This window comes from Zonotrichia albicollis, chromosome 3 (genome assembly GCF_047830755.1).
Source record: "Zonotrichia albicollis isolate bZonAlb1 chromosome 3, bZonAlb1.hap1, whole genome shotgun sequence".
Lineage (NCBI taxonomy): Eukaryota > Metazoa > Chordata > Aves > Passeriformes > Passerellidae > Zonotrichia > Zonotrichia albicollis.
Genome location: NC_133821.1, coordinates 99908886 through 99928357, shown reverse-complemented (window position 1 = coordinate 99928357; position 19472 = coordinate 99908886). Strand labels below are relative to the sequence as shown.

Here is a 19472-nt window from a genome sequence, read left to right as displayed (position 1 = left end):
TGAAATGTTGGAGTCAGGCAGGTGACACATTGGTCTCTGGCCCATGTTGTGTCACATTTCTGTGTCTAATGCTGTATCAGATTGTGTTAGTATTATCAGGATTTGAGCTGGTGTTCATTTCTTTCTCAATCTAGGGACCTCGTGGCTTGCCAGGTATCAAGGGAGAACCAGGAAAAGATGGGGCAAAGGTAAAAGAACCAAAACCAAAAACCAGAATGATAGATAAAAAAAGCTTTTACTCTTACCTTTTATAATTTTTGGTTGTACAGGTAATAGTATCAGTATTTTCACATGAGTGTTCTGTGAGAATTGTTTGCTAAAAGGGTAATAAGGAAAGACTAAGAATCCTAAATTTAAATTCTGACTCTGGCCCTTTTTATTTATTAAAGTTTATATAGGCTTTGGCACTGCCAGTAGCAACTTTAATTCACTGAATAAAATTAATTAATTCCAGGTACCACAGTATGGCTACCTGGAAGCGCAATACAGACATCTGTCAGAATGGTTTCTTTTTAATATTTTTCACCCTTTTTCTCTTTAAGTGAGTATCCAGATGATTTAGGTAGAAATTCCTGCATGGCACTTTATATCAGAAAACACTGGCTAACTGAACCCAAAACTTCTTGTGGAAAATTCTACCTGAGGTGTAGCCAGTAGCTTGGAGATGTAGACAGATGTGGAAGCTTATATGTAACTGTCTCCTGGTAATCAGGATAAACTTGACTTGGGATCTTCTGTATACACAGTGAATAAACTGCCCACTGGCTGTGGCCTTCTCTCACATTTCTGCCCTATGTTTAGAAAAGTTCTAAGCTGATTGTAATGACAATTATTTTGGTTTTGATTCATTAAAACTCCAAAGCCCTTTGTGTAAAACGAGTTATTTTCCCAACAGATCTTGGGATTTCTTTCTAAAGTTTCTGATAACTGGATCCTTAAATTCATTGCTGTTCAGCAGAATTCTCAAATTCATGGTTAGAGCTGAAAATTGCTTATGTGTTCTGTGCTTAATTCATCTCAATCTAATTGATTGTAGAGGTTAATCTAATCAGTCATTATTGGGCTATGTGGCGAAATTAAGATGCTGCTGATGAAAAACTCTAATTGCCTCGCAGTGTAGGGTTGTGACAGATAGAATATTTCCTATTGCTCAGTCTAGCCTTGTGTAAAATAAGCCAAGAACTAGGGCTTCCACCACTGTTTTAGAGAACATTTCCATTGTAAAATAGGTCTTGTCTTTTTTTTTCCTGGAAATTCTGCCCAAATTTTCATCTCTTTATTTCATCCCATTGCTTGTAAAGTTTCTGTAGTAGTTAATTTAAAATAGTTTTCATTTCCAAATGTTTTAGTTTATTCAATAATTGAACCACCACTTCTGAGTAGAAATCAAGACTCCACACTTTTTCATTAAGAAGCAATGGATATATGAAGTGGTAATTTTATAACCTTTGCTGATTTTTAAACTCCATTCCACTGTCTGCTTTTAATAATTATTTGTTGAGAGATATTGTGATAGCATTAACCCACTAGCTGTCATTCCTGTGGTCATGTTCCTGCCTACTGCAAACACATGACAGACCTTTCCAAATCTGCTTAGGCATGAATGGCTTTGATAAACAGCATTGAGACATGTTGTCCTGGTTTAACCCTTGTCTTAGAATTTGAAATATTATATGAAATAACTTTCTAAGCATAGTTTACTATTCCTTCTATCTGATTGAAATATATTAAACAAATTGAAATGTATTACTCAATATAAAAGTAGGTATTAACAGAAAGAAAGCATTCTGATTGCCCAAAAATGATTTTGTGGTTAGCTGTTTTTTCATGGGAAGTAGTCTGCTGAACCAAGCAACTAGGATTGGTTTTATTGTTTCAAATCAAGCAGTGACAAGTTGTAATTCATTGTTATTTCTCAAGAAGGATTTCATTATTATTGCTCAAGAGAACTTGAAGACAAATTGTCAGGTACCAACAGCAAAAGTTTGGAATTCCTGATACCTGACACCTCTGAGAACAATAAAATAACTGGTATTTTGCCTTGTCTTTTCAATTGCTAACTGTTTTAACCTAAGTGGATTATTTCTTCCTCTGAAATGAGAACTCATTTGTCAAATTGCCAAAGTTGTTTTATAAGTGTATTTTGGTTTAATTTAGTTTCTTTTGTAGAGTAGATACTTAATATCTTATTTTTAATACTTCACTTATCCAGAGTAAGCTGGTAGGAAATTTCATAAGGTCATAAATTGCCGCTTTTGAACCTCTGTAAGACTTACTATAAGATTACTGTACATTTAGTCTAAAATTTAATGATTATGATTTTTCTTTTATGTAATGAATTTTGTTTAGAGATAAAAAACTTCTTATTGGTCATCATACCAATGTTATGAAATTGATACTGTAATATATTACATGTTGCCACTATTTGTTGATCACTTGATCACAAGAATATGAATGTTGTTGTATATTACTATTTTGATACAAGGATTTAATATATGTTTGCTGTTTCAGGGTGACAGTGGACTACCTGGTTTTCCTGGATTACATGGGATGCCAGCACCAAAGGTTGAAATTAAGTATTTCTTGTTACAATATTCCTGTGTTTCAGCTTACCCTGTAGTTCAATATAAAGGGTAAACATGTCTATATACAACACTATTTCAGAGAATTTGATGAATTGCTCTAGATTAATAGATATGAAGGTGATATTTAGGGAGGATACATGCCATGGGACTTCATTACATAGATACCAAACAATAGAAACCTCCTGTTATTTAATTTCTGTTCTGCTGTATGGGATTTTATATTTATTTGATTTTACTACTACTTAGAGGATTCTTCATCACAAATAATGTTTAGAAAAATAAAAACAATTCTGTGCCATTCTACTTGAGTGACAGCATTTTGAAGAACAGTTCTGGTCTATCACAGTGATTTTAGTTCATGTGTGTGTTCCCCAAAACAATTTTCCCCACAGTTTTTGCTCATCTATGTTAGTACTCCACAGAATTTACCTCTTAGTTTTTCCAAATTATTATTTTTAACTCTTCAAATAAGGTCTTCAGAAAAATCCAACCCTTTCCAAGGAGCTGAATTTTCACTTTGGTTCCTGCCTATATTGAAGCAATGAGAATCACAAAGTGTCTTCTATAGAAAGTAGAACCCTTAAGCCTGCAAGCTGTGGATTGTCTCACCATGAGTGTGGGGCATTCTGGCCTTCTCCTCTAGCAAAGCTGTGCAAATTCAGGATTTGCATTTAAGGCTTGGGCTTACATGGAGCTCTTTGCCTTCTTTGTGTGTGCTATACATGTATCCTTTATTTATATATACATATATCTTTAGGTAACTACTTCTATTTTAAAAATTAACTTGCTCACATACATTTTATCTAGGGAGAAAGAGGTCCTAAAGGAGATCAAGGAGTGCCAGGAATATATGGAAAAAAGGCAAGTGACATTATAAACATAAATTAAAGCAAAATGCTCTTGGTATCTGTGATGGGGTCACCTGGACTGGATGCCTGGTGCAAATCCACAGGCATCTCTCAGTCTCAGTCTCCCTTCTCAGCAGTATGAGGGAGAATGTAAGATGGAAAAGCTTGATGGTCTAGATAAGAGAGATCACCTGCCAGTTACTGTCACAGGCAAACCAGTGGCTACTTGGGGAAAATTATTTTAATTTATTGACAGCTAAAATAAGTCTGGATAGTGAGAAAAAAAACAAAAAAAAAAAACAATTAAACCCCCTTCTCCTCCACCCTGCCTTTTCCCAGGCTCAGTTTCTCTCCTTCATGGGATAGGAATTGGGGAGTGAGGTAGGGTAGGCTTTAACAACTTCTCCCTGCTCTTCCCCTCACCTTCCTCCCCTGCTCCAGAGCAGGTCCTTCCCATGGGCCGTGGGCCTTCTGGGCAAACCTGGCCTTGCATGGATTCTCTGTGGGCTGCACCTTGGTTACCACAGCTCCACCATGGCCCCTCCACAGGCTACAGGGGAATCTCTGCTCCAGCACCCTCTTCTTGCTGTTTGCAGAGCTGCCACTTTTCTCCTCTTTCCTCATTTTGCTGGTGTCACATTTCTGTCCCTTGTTCAACTCATTCCGCACTCCCACCCTGACCATGGCTCAGCTGTGCCCTGCAGTGGGCTGTTGGATCCAGCTGGAACCGGCTGTGCTCAGCTGGAACTGGTTGTGTCTGGCTGGAACCAGCTGGAACCGGCTGGAACTGGTTGTGTCTGGCTGGAACCGGCTGTGTCTGGCTGGAGCTGGCTGGGCCCAGCTGAGGCAGCCCTGGCCTCCCCTCACGGAGCCCCCACATTCCCACTGGGAGCCTGGGCATGGGAACCGCAGACAACATAATTAATATTTTTGTAACATGCATATTCACAGAAAATATAGTTATTTATTTACAGCTCAGAAAAATCTTCCATGCTTTTAATGGATGTATTTACATTTGGTAACATCAAATTTAGTAGTGTCAAATTTACTGAATGTATTTAGATGCTCTGCTTATTTGCATATTTTGAGAACCTTTTAATTCTGCTAGTGGATTGGTATAATTCATTTTCACATAGCACAAAATGCATGTATTTTTTGTGAATATGTCTAGGGTGTAACACACCATATACAGGGTATATGTAATAATTGTATTGCAAGGAAGTCTGTGTTTTTTAATACAGATGTACATATAACCAAACAAGAGAGAGGGAGAGAAGTTAGGGGAGGGAGGAGAAGAGCACATAAAAGGAGTGGGGCTGATAGCAGATGGAAAGAGAGATGTCTTAAGCTGTAATTTATATAAAGCAGAGAGTATAGTTGGCCATCCAGTGTTAACAGCTATATTTTCACCTGGCCTTATATTTTCTTCATGTGTTTAGTCTAGAGTTTTAAGCAATTTGAAAGAGCGCCTGTGTTAGCATTTCTATAGTTTGAAGCATATTTTTGTTTATGTAATGGGGTTGTAGTTATTTATTGGCAACTGCCTGAGTTGAGAAAGAAACAGATCTTCTGTACTTTTTCAAAATAAGAAATACCATACATAAATTATTATTGAAATATATTGAATTTACAGCACAAACATGGAGCACTACTTACTTTCCACTTGTTGTTTTTCTCAGGGTTCAAAAGGAGAGAAGGGTGATACAGGGTTGCCAGGACTGCCTGGGCGAACTGTAAGTTTTCTGAAGACAATTTGTCATTAGCTTTTTCTTGTTAATTCACCTGCTGATTGCTGTTAAATGTTGCCACAGGGAGACCCTGGCAGAAATGGGAAAGATGGATTACCAGGCAGTCCTGGATTCAAGGTATGTAGAAATGGATATTAATATACTGATAAAAGTCTTCAATAGCATTGCTCATGGTGCAAACATACTGAGTTTATTCTTTGGAGTGGTACTGGAAATCAAAATAATGTTGTTACTGGGAGCTGTGAAAGTTTACTGCAGCAACGAGCAGATTTCATTATTTTCAATTGTTCAGTGAGCGAAGGAAAAGCTTTTATTAAGAGTGTATTAGTGATCACTAGAGATTGTTTATGCTTTCTCTCTGATATCCTTGTGTGTTCCTCTAACCCTGTGATTCTGTTAAAGAGATTCATATACAAGCCTACTCTGCAGAAGGTAATTGCTTTTGAAAGGAGCTGCAGGAAAATTAGGGGAAAGTACCTTCAGTACTGGATTAATATTTTTGTATGTTTTCTTATTCTCTTTACTATGCAGTGCTGTTCATATTTGACGTAGAACAGTTTTCAAGTCAACTAAGAATGTGTCTACTGTAAAAAAGGCAACAGGGCCTGGTGTTTCTAGAATGTATTGCGATTTGTCAGCTTACAGGATGTTTCATTTGACAAGTTGTTGCTTGCACTGTTCTAGTTTGTGAAAACAAAGACTTGTAGTATCAGTTATAAGTTCACAGGGAAAGATTTTAATAATATGTGATGTAAATGCTCAATTGAATTGATCTAAAGAAGTTTTTCAGCAGCATCTTTGTTCCTAGATTTTTTTTAATAATAATGAAATTATCTAGGGTTGCTCAAGATTTATGTTACTTCAGTGTTCAAAAATGCAAAGTTTGGAGTTTTGCATTTTAAATTTTAAATTCATATTGCTGATTTTGGAGATCTGGATCTTCTGTTTTGTGACTGTGCTTGTCTAGTGCAGTTGGGGATGCACCTGGCATATCTGTCACATCTTCTGCAGCAGGGACATATGACAGAAGACCCGTGAGAGACCTAAAACCTTCCAGGGAGCAGCTGTCAATGGGCTGGATCCAGGGTAATGCCAGTGGAGTCTGGAGAGTAATTCAGCTCACAGAAGGCAGACTTAAAGATTTCAGTTTAGTTGTGCACATAAAAAGCCCCTGATGCATTTGAAATGCATTAGTGTCCAAACATCCTCAGTGAGCTGAAAAATGTGACACAAGTCCTGTGCAAAGCCAGTGCCTTTCAGGAAGGGGAGTAGGCAAGATACCATGGGTTAACTCAAATATGATCAAATGTCTGTATTTGAGCAGTGGAATTCAACTCCTGGTGTCTGTTCAGCTGAATCAATCCTCCGTCAATTGTCCAGACTAGACTTCTGTTATCTGTGATATGAGCTTGGTTACCTCCAGGAATTTTTTTCAAATGAATCCTCTCTTATTTTATATATATATATATACATACACATACACAGATATCATTGCTAAGTTGGAGGAGAAATTTCTTCTCTGGTACTTCAGGACATAGGAAAAAAATAGATATTAGATTTTTTTCTTCTCTGGTATTTGATAACATGGACAGGTAATAGTCACAGTTAACATTAACATAAAATTTTAACTGTTACTGGTGGCAATTTAGAGTCAAGCATTGTGTTGCTAAAGCATGAATTTGGAGAGTACTTTCATATGTTTTACGCTTGTAAGCAATATACGGAGAATTCAGAATATTGTGTGAATGTGTGTACATTTAAATTGAAAGACATTTTCTGGACTATTTTCCTTATTGCAGTACCAAAATTATGATGTGCTCATTAGGTTTTATTAATTTTATAATACAAGAGTTAATAGAAGCCATATTTTTCATTCAAACATTTTGTTAGCCTGACTTCAACATCTGCTTGCTATAAAACATTGCTTCATTTTGGGTCCGTAATCAAATTCAGAACAGTAAAAAACAGGCTGTCTTTGAAGGAAATTTCTGTAGGAGCTTTCCTGGTTTTTACAATATTAATTTTGGGAAAGAATGTGGAAAAAACATGGCTGGAAACCCAGATGCTAGCCATTCTTCCTTGAAGTTCAGCTCTTATAATTTTAAGTTGATTAGTGCCAGATTATTTTATACATGTGTGTGTGTATATCTATCTACATCCATATCTATATCTTTGCCTTTTTATGTGCTTTTATTTTTGGAATTATTCAGATTTTCAGAATACTTCAGTATCATACATACTGTGATAAATGTTTGATCATTTTTTGTATTGCTGTGTTCTGAAGTACTTGGAAAGATTTTTTCATACTATTATTTATGCTGACAATTAGACAGTAACAGTCTGTTATTGTTCTATGCATGTTTTTTCTACCAGAAATTGCTGTTCTGAGTGAACAGAAAATTTTTTCTCATCTCTTTTTGCAAGCTGTTTGACAGTTGTCAGACACAACATGAGAGAATGTTGGATTGATGACATTTCTTGCTGTGTATTAAACTGTTAAGAGATGTTTGTTTGGTGAAGTCTCAATGTATATTGCTTTGAAATTTTACTTAGATTAAAAATATCATTTACTATTTAAAATAATAATTTTTATTGTGCAAATGAAGTTGTTTTATAAATAAAAAATAAGACTTTTTTTATTTTAAAGGGAGAAGTTGGGCAGCCTGGATCTCCAGGCCTAGAAGGGCATCGAGGAGAGCCTGTAAGTGATTAAATTGCTGACATATCCTTATGTACTGAATTGTTTGTTTTGTTGGGTTTTGTCTTTTTTTTTTTTTTTTTCGTTAACAGCTATTATGCTTCATGTTTAATTTATGTTGTTTTAAATTGGTTGATATGTCCATTTTTAAAAAAATACTTTGTTTTTTTTTGCTGTTCATCTTTAAATTTGATTTAGTTAAAAGCAATGAATAAGCCCTTGAATTCAAAGATGCCTTAGAGGAAAATATTCTTCACCATATCACTGTTGTATATACTGAGAGATTTACAGTATGAAATTGTCTCATTATTGAATTCTGTTCTGCTGATGATGTGGTATAGTTAGATATTCATAATTACTTACTTGAGGAAAGACTCTGGATGGGTTTGACTCTCATTTCTCATTTCTAGGAGATTACATGGTTTATCTTCTTTTAAATACTTGTTAATCACATTTGTAAAGTTTTGGTTTTTTTTTTCACTATGTACCACTGCCTTTCCTTTGCCCAGTTTTTGTAGCCTTTTACTTCCATGCATCTTCTTATACCACATTATCTGCATCTCTGTGCTTCTTGCTTCACTGGGGACTGTGCTGCTTCATTTTTGCTTTGCTTCTTTCCATAGACACTGTTCCTCTACCAGTATTTGGGCAGCTCATTTTACCTCCCCTTAATATCTGATAGCCAGGCTTTGTCCTTTCTTGTTTCCTCCTTGTCCTCCTTTGTTCCTCCTTGCTTCCTTCCAGGCTGGCAGACTGCTTGAAGCAGATGAGCCCAGAGAGCAGCTTTGAGTGCTGAGAGACAGCCAGCTGTCAGCAAAGCATCAGCAATTCTTCTGCAGGCCAAGAGCAGTAAAGAGAGCTCAGTTGGTGGAGCACTGCCTTACAGATGAATTGCCTTCTGAATTACATTTAGAATACTAAGATAAAGGGATACAGCTTCACAGAGTCTGAAATTTTGTGGCACTGAATGTAATGGGAGGTAGTCTGAGTTACAGGATCTGAAATGTGATACAAAGTTTTGATAAAGAGGAGTTGGAAATAACTATTCTAGCTGAAAAAATTTTGAAGGTTTTTAATTTAATTTTTTTTATATATTCACCAAAACCTTCTCAAACATTTTGAGTACACTGCAAAACACTGAGAAATCATGCCCAAGATACTTTCTTCCCACTTGTCTGGCTTAAGTGAAGAACACACATAATTCCTCCATTGGCTTTATTTTTTCCTCTTTTTCTGCCCCAAATAACTGTGAGGTGTTTTAACCTTTTACAGTCTCCATATGTAAGAAAGACTGAATGTTAATTAAATATCATAAAATAAAAAAGAAGGGATTTTGGTTTATTTTAAGTTGGTACACCTTAATGAACGTGTTGAGATAAAAGTGAGTTCTGTTATTGTCCCTTGCCTTGGTTTGCCTCTTTCCATTTTTACAAAAGAAGTGTTAGTTGGTCATTTTGATTTTTTAAAAAATTAATCTAAGAAATGTAACAGAAAGGGCATTTCTGACCTAAAGAAAACTAAATATTTAATACTTTAACAGCTGTCTTTCTAGTGTGATGGCATTTGTTAAGTATGAACTGTATCTACTACTGAAATGTATTTTGGTTTAAAGTTAACATAAATTACATATATAATATACCATTCAAAATATAACATTTTAAACAGTAATGTAAACCCATCACTGAAGTCCCATAATTTTGCTTTAAAGGGAAATGAGGTGGTGGATTTAAGACATTAAAAGTACTAAGAAGTCTTTTTAAATCACCGCAAAACATATAGAGGGAGACTTCCAAAATGTAAACTTCAAAAAAAATTAAACAATCATAATAGAGTAAACTAAATTGCATTTTATCCTTCATTTATAATCAGTGCAGGTTCTGAAGGGTAGTAAGGCTACATGCTGACCACAAGATTGCCTCAAGGTCACCATTAGGGAATGTAAGACACTGAGTTATCCCTGCCCATCTGCCTCTATTGCTGATGTCACACCATCCTGCATGACCAACACAGCACTCCCATCTATTTAGAACCTATGGGAGGAGCAAAAAGCAGCATTTCTGCAGTTCATTGCAGAAATGTTGAGGTGAAAATGTGTGTTTTGGTTGTGGAAAATGAAAGCTATCCTCAGCTGTGACATACATAGGCTCCTCTATTCAAGTAGAGGGTAATTGTCTTTCACCTGTTGGAAAGTGAGCTGGATTTTGGGCAAAGTGATATCTTGTGCAACTTACTGCTTGTGTTCTTTCTGCTGTTCCCCCAATGTGTATTTAAAACATAATGTGTAAGCACCTCCTGGAGGCTCCCCTTCTGTGGAATTCAATGTAAACAACTCTGGTGGGACACCCTTATAGTTAGGGCACTGGAAGAGAGGGATTGAACTGTGCTGTGCCCTCCCCCTGACACAGCCAAATAGGCCGCCTAAGCACAAGACAAACCTTGGATGATACAGCTAGAGCTGGGTGTCTTTATATCATTAACCAGCCACATGCAGCTGTGGCCCTGGGACAGCTCAGCAGATTGTGTGGATACCCCACCCACACAAAGAGACATGCAGACAGTCTTTATTTCTTTCATTCAGCCACATTAGTGTTAGACATGGCTTAATTTGTTAAGTTGATGATGTAAAAAATAGACATCTTATGATCACTCTTGCTTTAGCAAATAAAAATAACATGGTTGTGAAATGGATACATGTTGAGACATCCAAGGAGCAACTGCCTAGAATAGAGAGCATAGGTGAACTGAACTCCCATTGCTTCCAGCCTTTGAGATGTGTGACTGTTTTTTTGGACAGAATACTTTCTGGTGTATTACTGCTCTGATTAATCCCCAAAGTTACAGACAGAAAAAATAGGTTGTATGGATAAATTAATAATTTCAAGAGATGTGCTTGATTTCCCTCAGTAACACTATTTGGAACTTCAGTTAACCAGACTGTCCCAGTTCTACCCACTCTGTAGAATAACATGTGACAGTAATGGGCAGAGTAATTTAAGATTTGGTAAAGGTAGTAATCAAGCTTATTTTCCTGTTGACAAAACCAGGCCATGCTGTCACTTCAGTAGTTCAATGGCTAGTCATCTATCTTACTGATGACAGGCTGTTTTGATAAATGCATTGTTTTTAGGGACCAAATGTCTATAGAATAAGTCAAGATTTATTTGAGCCTAATTCCAGTCTGACTGTGATTTTTAACATAGGTAAGGTTTTTCAGAATTGGGTTTCCGTGGATGCTCCTTGTGTTTGCAATTATGCAGATGGGAGCCCTGAAGTGAGTGCTTGTGGGTAAAGCTGGCAGGACATTTATAGCACTCTTCTAGGCCCAGCATATGCTCTCCTGCCACAAGTAATATGTCTGAGCATTTGCAACTGCTCATGTTTACTCTCCAGAACTCATATTTTTCAGAAATACATCTGCAAACACTTAAAATGGTAGAGTTTTGTCTCAATATTTAGGTCATCGCAGAACCTCAGATGTGGCCTCATTTGTGCCAGCGATAGCAGCACAGCGTGACTTCAGCTTCTGACCTGACTCCCATTGTTATACCTATAACCCTGGTTTGTCTATTATGCTGCATCAGGAATGCCAGATCATTGCATTCTCTGAAAAAAAAAGTGTGCTTTATGCTAGGCAATGGTAGCAAAATTCTTTTTGAAACATGTTCAAAATATGCTAGAAAGTACAACAGAAGTATTGTTCTTCATAATGCAGAAATCCTGAAAACAAACTGGTATAGCCAGATATCCTGTGTGTTTGGAAAGCAAATATAAAATTAATGTAATTCTACTGCATTTAATAGCTATGCTGAGACTGATAGAAACAGGAAAAAAGGAAAGAAAAATCCTTACCTAGTAAGATAGTAGTATGCAGACAAAGTTTGGGGTTTTTTTTGTTAATAATATTTTCCTCTCTATGTCACATAATGTTTTTCTTGATGCTCGTGATGTTGATGTTATGTTGATTTGTACCGATTTTAGGTACTAAGATGCCATTTACTCAACATTTGTGTGTTTGCATTTACATACTGAGTTATGAAGTACTTAGGATAAAAGCAAACTTAAAACCTCTATTGTATATCTGCACAGTAGGCCTTGTGAAAAAAATCTTTTCTGAAAGTGTTCCATTATTTTTTATCTATCTAGTCTGATTATTAAATTTCTACTTTTAATCTCTTCATACATTAAAGCATAAGGATCCTGTTGTATTTCCAGTGCTCAAAAGTTCATGTATTGTGTGAATTGTTTGTGGAAATACTCCACAGAGCACTATATACTCCTTCAGATTTTATATCACCTTAAATTAGGCTCTGCTATAAAATAGCACTCTCTTTGTAAGTAGTCTATAAAGAAATTATTTCCTGTCAGTTTTCAAGAGAAAAGTGATCAAGATACTCAACAATATAGTTGGTCTGAGTCTATCAATATTTTTTAATTTCTGATCTGATATTCATGCTTTTCTACTAGTCTGAGATGCCTTGATAGTAGGACCTGAGCTCTGGTGGCCTGCTTTTCAAAGGTGCTAGTGTTACAGTCATGAGAGATATAAATACAAGCATTTTCTCTTCAAATTTTGTGGGTCTCAAAAGAATACCTATTTCTTTTTGAAAATTCTGAGTTTTAACCTGTAAATAAAAAAAAAAATTTTTTATTTAGGTGGGATGATTATTTTATTCATAATCAGCTGAAAGTGATGATTTTTGTAGGCATGTGCCATGCATCATTATTTCTTTACAAGTAAGTTTGGTTAGTTGAATGTACTTTTTGGTATTGTTTCTTTATTCCTTCTTCTAATATCTAAATTGTAGAGGTAGACAGAGTCTTGCTGATGACTTTCTGAGTGCTTGAGCTACATAACAGATGTTAGTTTTGTTCTCACTTGAGAAGGGGGGAGCTGACAGCTTTGACTGCACAATACTCGCAGCAATCATTTGTTAATTGCACAGTGCTGCAAGTCCAAACATGTTTTTTCTACTGAATGCAGGTTTTTCTGTCAAATTTAGCTTCTAGGTAGCTGTATGTATTTTGAGCAGACTTTATTTCCAACCTAGGTTATCTTCATTCTGACTGAAAAGTTATTTTAACTAAATTCATTCCACACGATAATTACAGAAGAGTTAATTGCTGTTAAGAAGATGAATATGAGAATAGTGCTGTAATGAAACAGGTAATTACAACTTCTAGAACTTCAGGCAGGCTAATCTGAGTTACTTTATTATTCCCAGTTGACAAAGATGATACACGACATGACAGCATAGCTGCTAATCCACAGTGTATTAAATCAATGGAAAGATTCCCATTGAATTCAGTGTGGACTGGGGCCACAATAAATGCTGTAATAAACTTGGACCCACTAACCTATTGCAGCTTGGGAAATAAAGCCTGCTTTTCTGAGTTGTAAAGCTAACAGTTCTGTCCCAGCTATTCACACTTTCTGCCTGTTCATCATGATTTCTAATTTTTAAATTTATTTCCTCCCACAGTACACTGACATTAATATGTTAATTTGCTATAGTTATAATATCTTTTTTATCCTTTGTTTGTCTACAGAGACTTGGGAAACTATTTTTTATTATATTTTGTTCAGCTAATGCCATTTTAAATTTGAAAATTTGGGAAAATCATGTAGAGAAGAGTGGCATACTGCTAACATCTAAGACTGTTTTATAAATGCAATGTTAACAAAGGGAAATTCTTTAAAGTTGTAAGGAAATATGAAAGGAGCTCTAGTTGTAAACCCATTGTGGACATGAATGGCATATGCTAGAAGTGGTTGTAAATGTATTCAAAGTACCCTGTTTTCTGCTTGTATGCTATTTTATTTTTCTTTTTAGTCCTTTTTATGGCTACCCTGGTACTTTTTTTACTAGTTCATATGCTGATAGAGGTTAGACACCCGCATTCCTCCCCTACTGCTGATGTTGTATGAACATAGAAATAGAAATACCTCCAGCAAACGTGTTACATCTAAAATATTTCTACTGACTTGATGAGCTGCGTTCTAATAAACAAGTGCTTATCATTTTGTTAAATTATCTCTTAATTTGTTAATATTTTATAAACTGAAAAATAGTATTAAACCAGTGTGATTCTGAAAGAATTGTCCTGCAGTGAGCACTCGAAGGTGCACCTTTGCTAAAGAGTGCAGTGACTGACTTCTAAGCACAAAGTTAGTGCTAGTGATGACTTATTTGTATTCCAGGAGTGATTCCAATGAGCTAGACCTGTTTCTACACAAACCCACAGGTCCTTCTGAAGAGTCCGATTTCTTCTATGCCTTGAAATAATTTGGGGTATTTTTAGAAATTCTCACATAGAGACTTTAGGCTCGATAGTTTTCTGTACTAGAAAGTGAGCTTTAATTGCCAGATGAAGTGCTTTGGCATAAGCTTATTCTGTCTAGAGTAAGGCACGTGTTGTTCCACCTGTGTTGTTTCCCCCTGAGGGAATGATGATGTCTAGATCGAGCCTTTAGCTGTCATGTTTTCAGCTTGGCTTTGAGGGAGTCTAGGGATCTGGGTTGAAACTAAGAGTGAAAACAATTTGGTGGTATGGATGTATTCATTGCAATATACTCTCTCATGGTAATATTCCCCAAAAATATGAATAAATGTTTGCCTATTTAAGTGCTTGTGCAGTTAGGAACTTGCAGAGACTGTGATATGTGTGTGCTTGGAAACATCGCTACCTTTTTTCTCAGTACCAGAAACTAAATTTTCTTGGTATTAGTATCGCAGTGGGTTTTTCTATAGAAATTGGTTTTTTTTGCATTTTAATGTTATAGATATGTAATATGACAATGTGTTTTAAGTGGGAAAACACCAGTTTACTACAACAGATTGTCATTCAAAACCACTTCTGGTGAATTGTTTTTGTTGCTTTGAGTAAATGATGTGCTGATACATTTCAAGTATATTACTTAATGTACTATTTCTTGGACTGAGAAAAAGACATTCTAAAAAATCACTGGACTTGATCAAATGTAGATTTTTGAAAAGTTGAATGGACAAATCCACACAACTATGAATTGAACCTGTGTTCTTTATCAGAAATTTCTTTATTCTCAAGTATCAGCTAAAAGTGGGGTTGTTGATTTGGCTTAAATTAAAGAATTAAAGCAATAAAATGTGTATGTGTGTGTGTGTGTGTGTACCTGTAACTGGTTGTTTCAACCTGCTGAAAATAACTAATAAAGATCTTGGAAGTTAAATAGTACAATGGAATAAAATAAGCATACCTGAAGTGCTCAATATTCACTTCCTTTCATGTGATATTTAAAGAAGGACTCATTTGCATTCTTTTGGGTCCACCTGATGTCAGTAGTAATATTTAGAGCATTCCTGAATGTTTGTGCTAATTTCATTCAGCTAAGAAGGGCTTTTCTGAAGAGAAAAGGCTTGAAGAGAATGTTTGGACTGGTATATGTTGTGTATTGGACTGGCCTCTGACCTGTTAGTGCCTGGTTTATACTTCAAGTAATCATTGTTTCACATGTGCTGATTATTCTTTAAAAAGAAGAACATTTCCTTTTATTCTTGCCATGCAATTTTCTTGTTAACATTTTATGACTTAGATAAATATCTGCTGGAATTTCCAGCGACCCTGAAGAGCAAGCAGAAACTTCCCCCAACTAATTGCTATACTTAGAAACCAGACATAGAGAATAGAGTATGAATGAGGAAGACACTCAGTTAGAATCTAGCAGACATAAATATTTATTATTTTAGTTGATTTCATTTGCTCATTTGTGGTTACTTAACCACAAATAGAAAGAGGTTTACCAAAAGGATGTTTGACTTTCATTCCTCTGATCCAGCTTCAACAGAGTAGTAACAGGATAGACAGTTTTCCAGCCAGTCATCCTTCTTCTTCAACATGGGAGAAGCCAGAGAAAAAAATTGTTGTACCTGAGACCTCAGTGAGTTACAGCCTCCTTGAGAGCGTGGTCAGGGTGGTGATCCAAAGCACTCTAGCTGTATCTAGCTCTAAGTGCTGTATCTGGCATCAAATCTGCAGGCTGCATTCTGAGAATTACCCAGAATGGTTTTCATTTCAACTCATATAATCAAGTATACGTCTATACTTAGTCTATTTCTTCGATATGATTTTTTTCTAAAGTGAAACTGATATCTGCATTTAACTCATCATTAAAGACATGTCTCAAATAGAAGGGATCATTTTTGTTTTGTCTTAAACAGTTTAGATATTTGGATTAATTAAAGTTATTTTAATTGAATCCCTGCAGAAAATACACAAGAGAAAAACAAACAACTTGTAGCAGGACTGCTTTTTTACTTTTATGTTCAAGTGGTAGTTGGGCTGTCAAAGTAATTAGTTACTTGTTGTGTTTCTTCTGTGTGACCTTCTTCATCAATATCACTGCATTATTCTGGTCCACAAACAGCTTTAAATGTGAAATTGAGAAACTGATACTCAAGTCTCAGACACTCAAGTAAATATAGTGCTAGAAAATTTGGGGAAATGTGGCACAGAAAGTGTTTTGGTTTTTTAATCCTTCCACATTAAAATTACTGCAAATTGATGCTATGGAAAGTTTTGTCAGAATAGAGTCCGGCTTCTGATCCATAACAAAACAAAACAAAGCAAATCAAAACACCATGATCCATAAGAGTGAATTTAAATCCATTTGCGTGATTTAACTAATGTTTCTCCTAATATTATTAAACCATTTTAAGAAGCAGCCTTTGCCTCTTATTATGCAAATTAATTTTTGCTTTAGTAGTTAGTTTTAGTAATTAAATTTAGCCTTTATGATTGCTGAGTGAGTCAAGGTGTGATTTTCTTTCTTTGTGCTCTAGAAGGGTTTTGTCCCAGCCTTTGTTCCAATTTTTCTTAGCTATTTCTTGAACAGGTAACAGCTGCCAAACAGACTTGGACTAAAGGAATTATCACAGAACTTTTTCTCTGGGAATGGATAGGAACATAGAGAATTTTCTTTTTTTTTTTTTTACCTGTTATTTACTGCCAGATTCTCTCTGTCAGAGCTTTGGGACTTTCTTTGCCAAAAATGCAGGCTGGCCCATCCTGCTTAATAGCCAGCAATGGACCAATTCTGTACTCTGTAGGAATTTTACAATCCCTTTTGGAACACCGTTTTAATGTTTTCTTCTGCTGCATTCTGTGACCAATTTTGCAGAATCTGCCATATTAAAAAAAAAAAAAAAAAAAAAAGGAGAAAAAAAAAGAGTGCATGATTTATTGTTAAACTTACTCCCTGCTAATTTAACTGAGTGGTTCCTTACTGTGGGAAAGAGATGTGGCTGAAAACTCTATCCAACTGCATCAGTGTGACCTGTAAGGAGAACTCTTTGCTTATGTGGTGGGTGTAAGGAGCAGAGCAGCAGTCAGTGCCCTTTGGGGAGGCTTGGCTAGCCTCAGCCTGCCCTGTCTGAGTGTGGGAGTGCGCAAGTGCTGTGACCCTCATAAGTATTTCCCTGTAATTAAAGTGGTGGAGAAATTTTAAGCCATTTTGAAGGCTTGTAACTGTTTGAGTATCAGTGTGATTAAGTGTCAAACGTGGGTCAGTTTGTCAGCATTTAGACATTTGTAGGATTTCTGACAGATGGGATGTTGGTTATCACAATCTCTAAGGCTGGTGCTAGCATTATAGGCAGAGGGAGGGTATCATGGTGTCACCTGCAGAGCTGGGAGTTCAATTTTGTCTGCCCATCTTTGGATCCATGAAGATTTGGCAAGTCTGATGCTTGTATTCTTTTGAGGGTTCTTTACAAGAAACAAGAGTAGCACCAGGTTCAGCCACTGACAAGATATATATAGTTTTCATTTTCTATCAGTATTTCCAGCTTTTAGATTATAGTTTTCCAAGGTCCGTGGTGTTGGCAATGCAATAGGGGTCACTCTGTTCCACATTTAACGTGTGTTTTATTGCTAATAACTGATTTGCCAAAAAAGTGTTTGAAAACTATGGTCTTATAACTGCAAAGATCTTGGTAATGCTTTTTCCTTTCCTGAACTTAATTTAAAGCTGCTGTGCTGGTCTGGTGGATAGTCATTATGTCTATGGGAATGCTTCTTTGCATGTAGCCTTTTTATTTTTTCTTTCATCAGTTGCAACTAGTCAGTAGTAGCAGATTCTGCTTCATTGAATTTCTTTCCCAGTTTTATACATTATCCAAATTTGGTTTGTCTCTTTCATTCTATTAGGATTATCAAGGATTTGCTATAATCCTTTAAAAAGTGTTTTGATTGCTGTTCTTTCATCCAAATTATGGGTTGACTTGTATTTTTTGCAGGTCTCCAGTAAATCTCTCATGTATCATCAAGTAGGCTTTTTCAACTAAGCATCAGTAGTACATGAAGATTTGAGTTTTCCAGGTGTTTAGAGGGATCATGGGAACATGTGGATAGATAGATATCATTTGTGTATCTTGTTCTATTGCTTTAATTTATGTAAGACCCTTTAGGGTCATCTCAGCATTGCAAATTTTTCAGAGTGGAAGGAACCATTTGATTGAAACATAAATCAGAGAACTCATATATACTAGAAAAACCATCCTTTTATCAGAAGAAAATAAGATAATAAAGGCAAGTATACTAAAGTTCTCTACATCTACCTGGGGAATTGACTGCAAAGCAGTTTGCTCTTAACAAAATAGCTTTTGGAAATACTCTATAATTTCACATCTTCCAGAGAAGAGATAAAATTTTATGATTATAGATATGTTTCCTGTAGCCTAGAACTTCCTACTTTCCATAACAGGGTATCTTGTCCTACAAGGCACTGAAGAAATGGGGAATATTAAAGACATTAGCAGAAAATAAGGAATAAAAATTACCTAATATGTATTCCTTTTAAGACTAAAATAGGTTTTGTTTTGTTCTTAAGAAAGGTCTTCTGAGTGGTTTCTTCTTCTGTTTGCAAGCATAAAATTAACCATGAGGGAGATGCAAATAATCCTGGTACTAGCTGCAAAAAGCAGGAAATATTTTGAGAAGTGTAGCTTGTGTCTTAAATAAAAATGCTTACATCTAGTTAAACTGTATATGAGGCCCCAGGCAATTTCCTTAAAGGATTTTTTTGTGGGGCTGCATGGAAGAAAGTCCATCTGTTTAATATAATCCAAAACAAAAATAGACACCTCATGATTAATGCAAACTACAGGAAAATTTTTCCAGGGATTGTGAAAACATTTTCCTCTTACAGTTCAGTTCTTAGAGTTCCGTTCTATTACAGTTAAATCCATTCTATCTGCCAGATATTATCAAAGAGTGGAAGATTTATTTAAATTGTTGAAACTTGAATAAAATAGAATATTAATACCAAATTTTATAACTGTCATAATTGAAGTTCATCATCACAACAGAAACAAATTAATGGGTGTTCTGAAGTCCCAGCTGTGCAGGCTGCAGCTGAGGAGGACTTCATCCAGGGGTTTGGTTGCATACTGAGATGAGCTTCGTTTGGCAATGTGATACTGAGACATAAGGAGATACCGAGGTGTGTGGGGTTTGGCTGCCTGGGCATGGCCACAAAGAGCCATTGGAGGTGTGTGAGGACAACTGCTGCATCTGGCAGGCACTGCACAGCTTTTAGAGCAGAGTGACATCTTTTTCA

At 36.0% G+C, this 19472-nt stretch overlaps 1 protein-coding gene across 1 annotated transcript in view; it reads left to right on the top strand.

Moving 5' to 3' along the window:
* Positions 1-19472, top strand: part of COL21A1 (collagen type XXI alpha 1 chain) — a 91579-nt gene that overhangs the window by 46216 nt on the left and 25891 nt on the right. Inside the window, exons 12-17 of the mRNA XM_005485990.4 lie at positions 135-188; positions 2512-2565; positions 3393-3446; positions 5113-5166; positions 5245-5298; positions 7829-7882. Of these exons, the coding sequence (XP_005486047.1) occupies positions 135-188; positions 2512-2565; positions 3393-3446; positions 5113-5166; positions 5245-5298; positions 7829-7882 (324 nt within the window). The remainder of the gene's footprint in view (positions 1-134; positions 189-2511; positions 2566-3392; positions 3447-5112; positions 5167-5244; positions 5299-7828; positions 7883-19472) is intronic.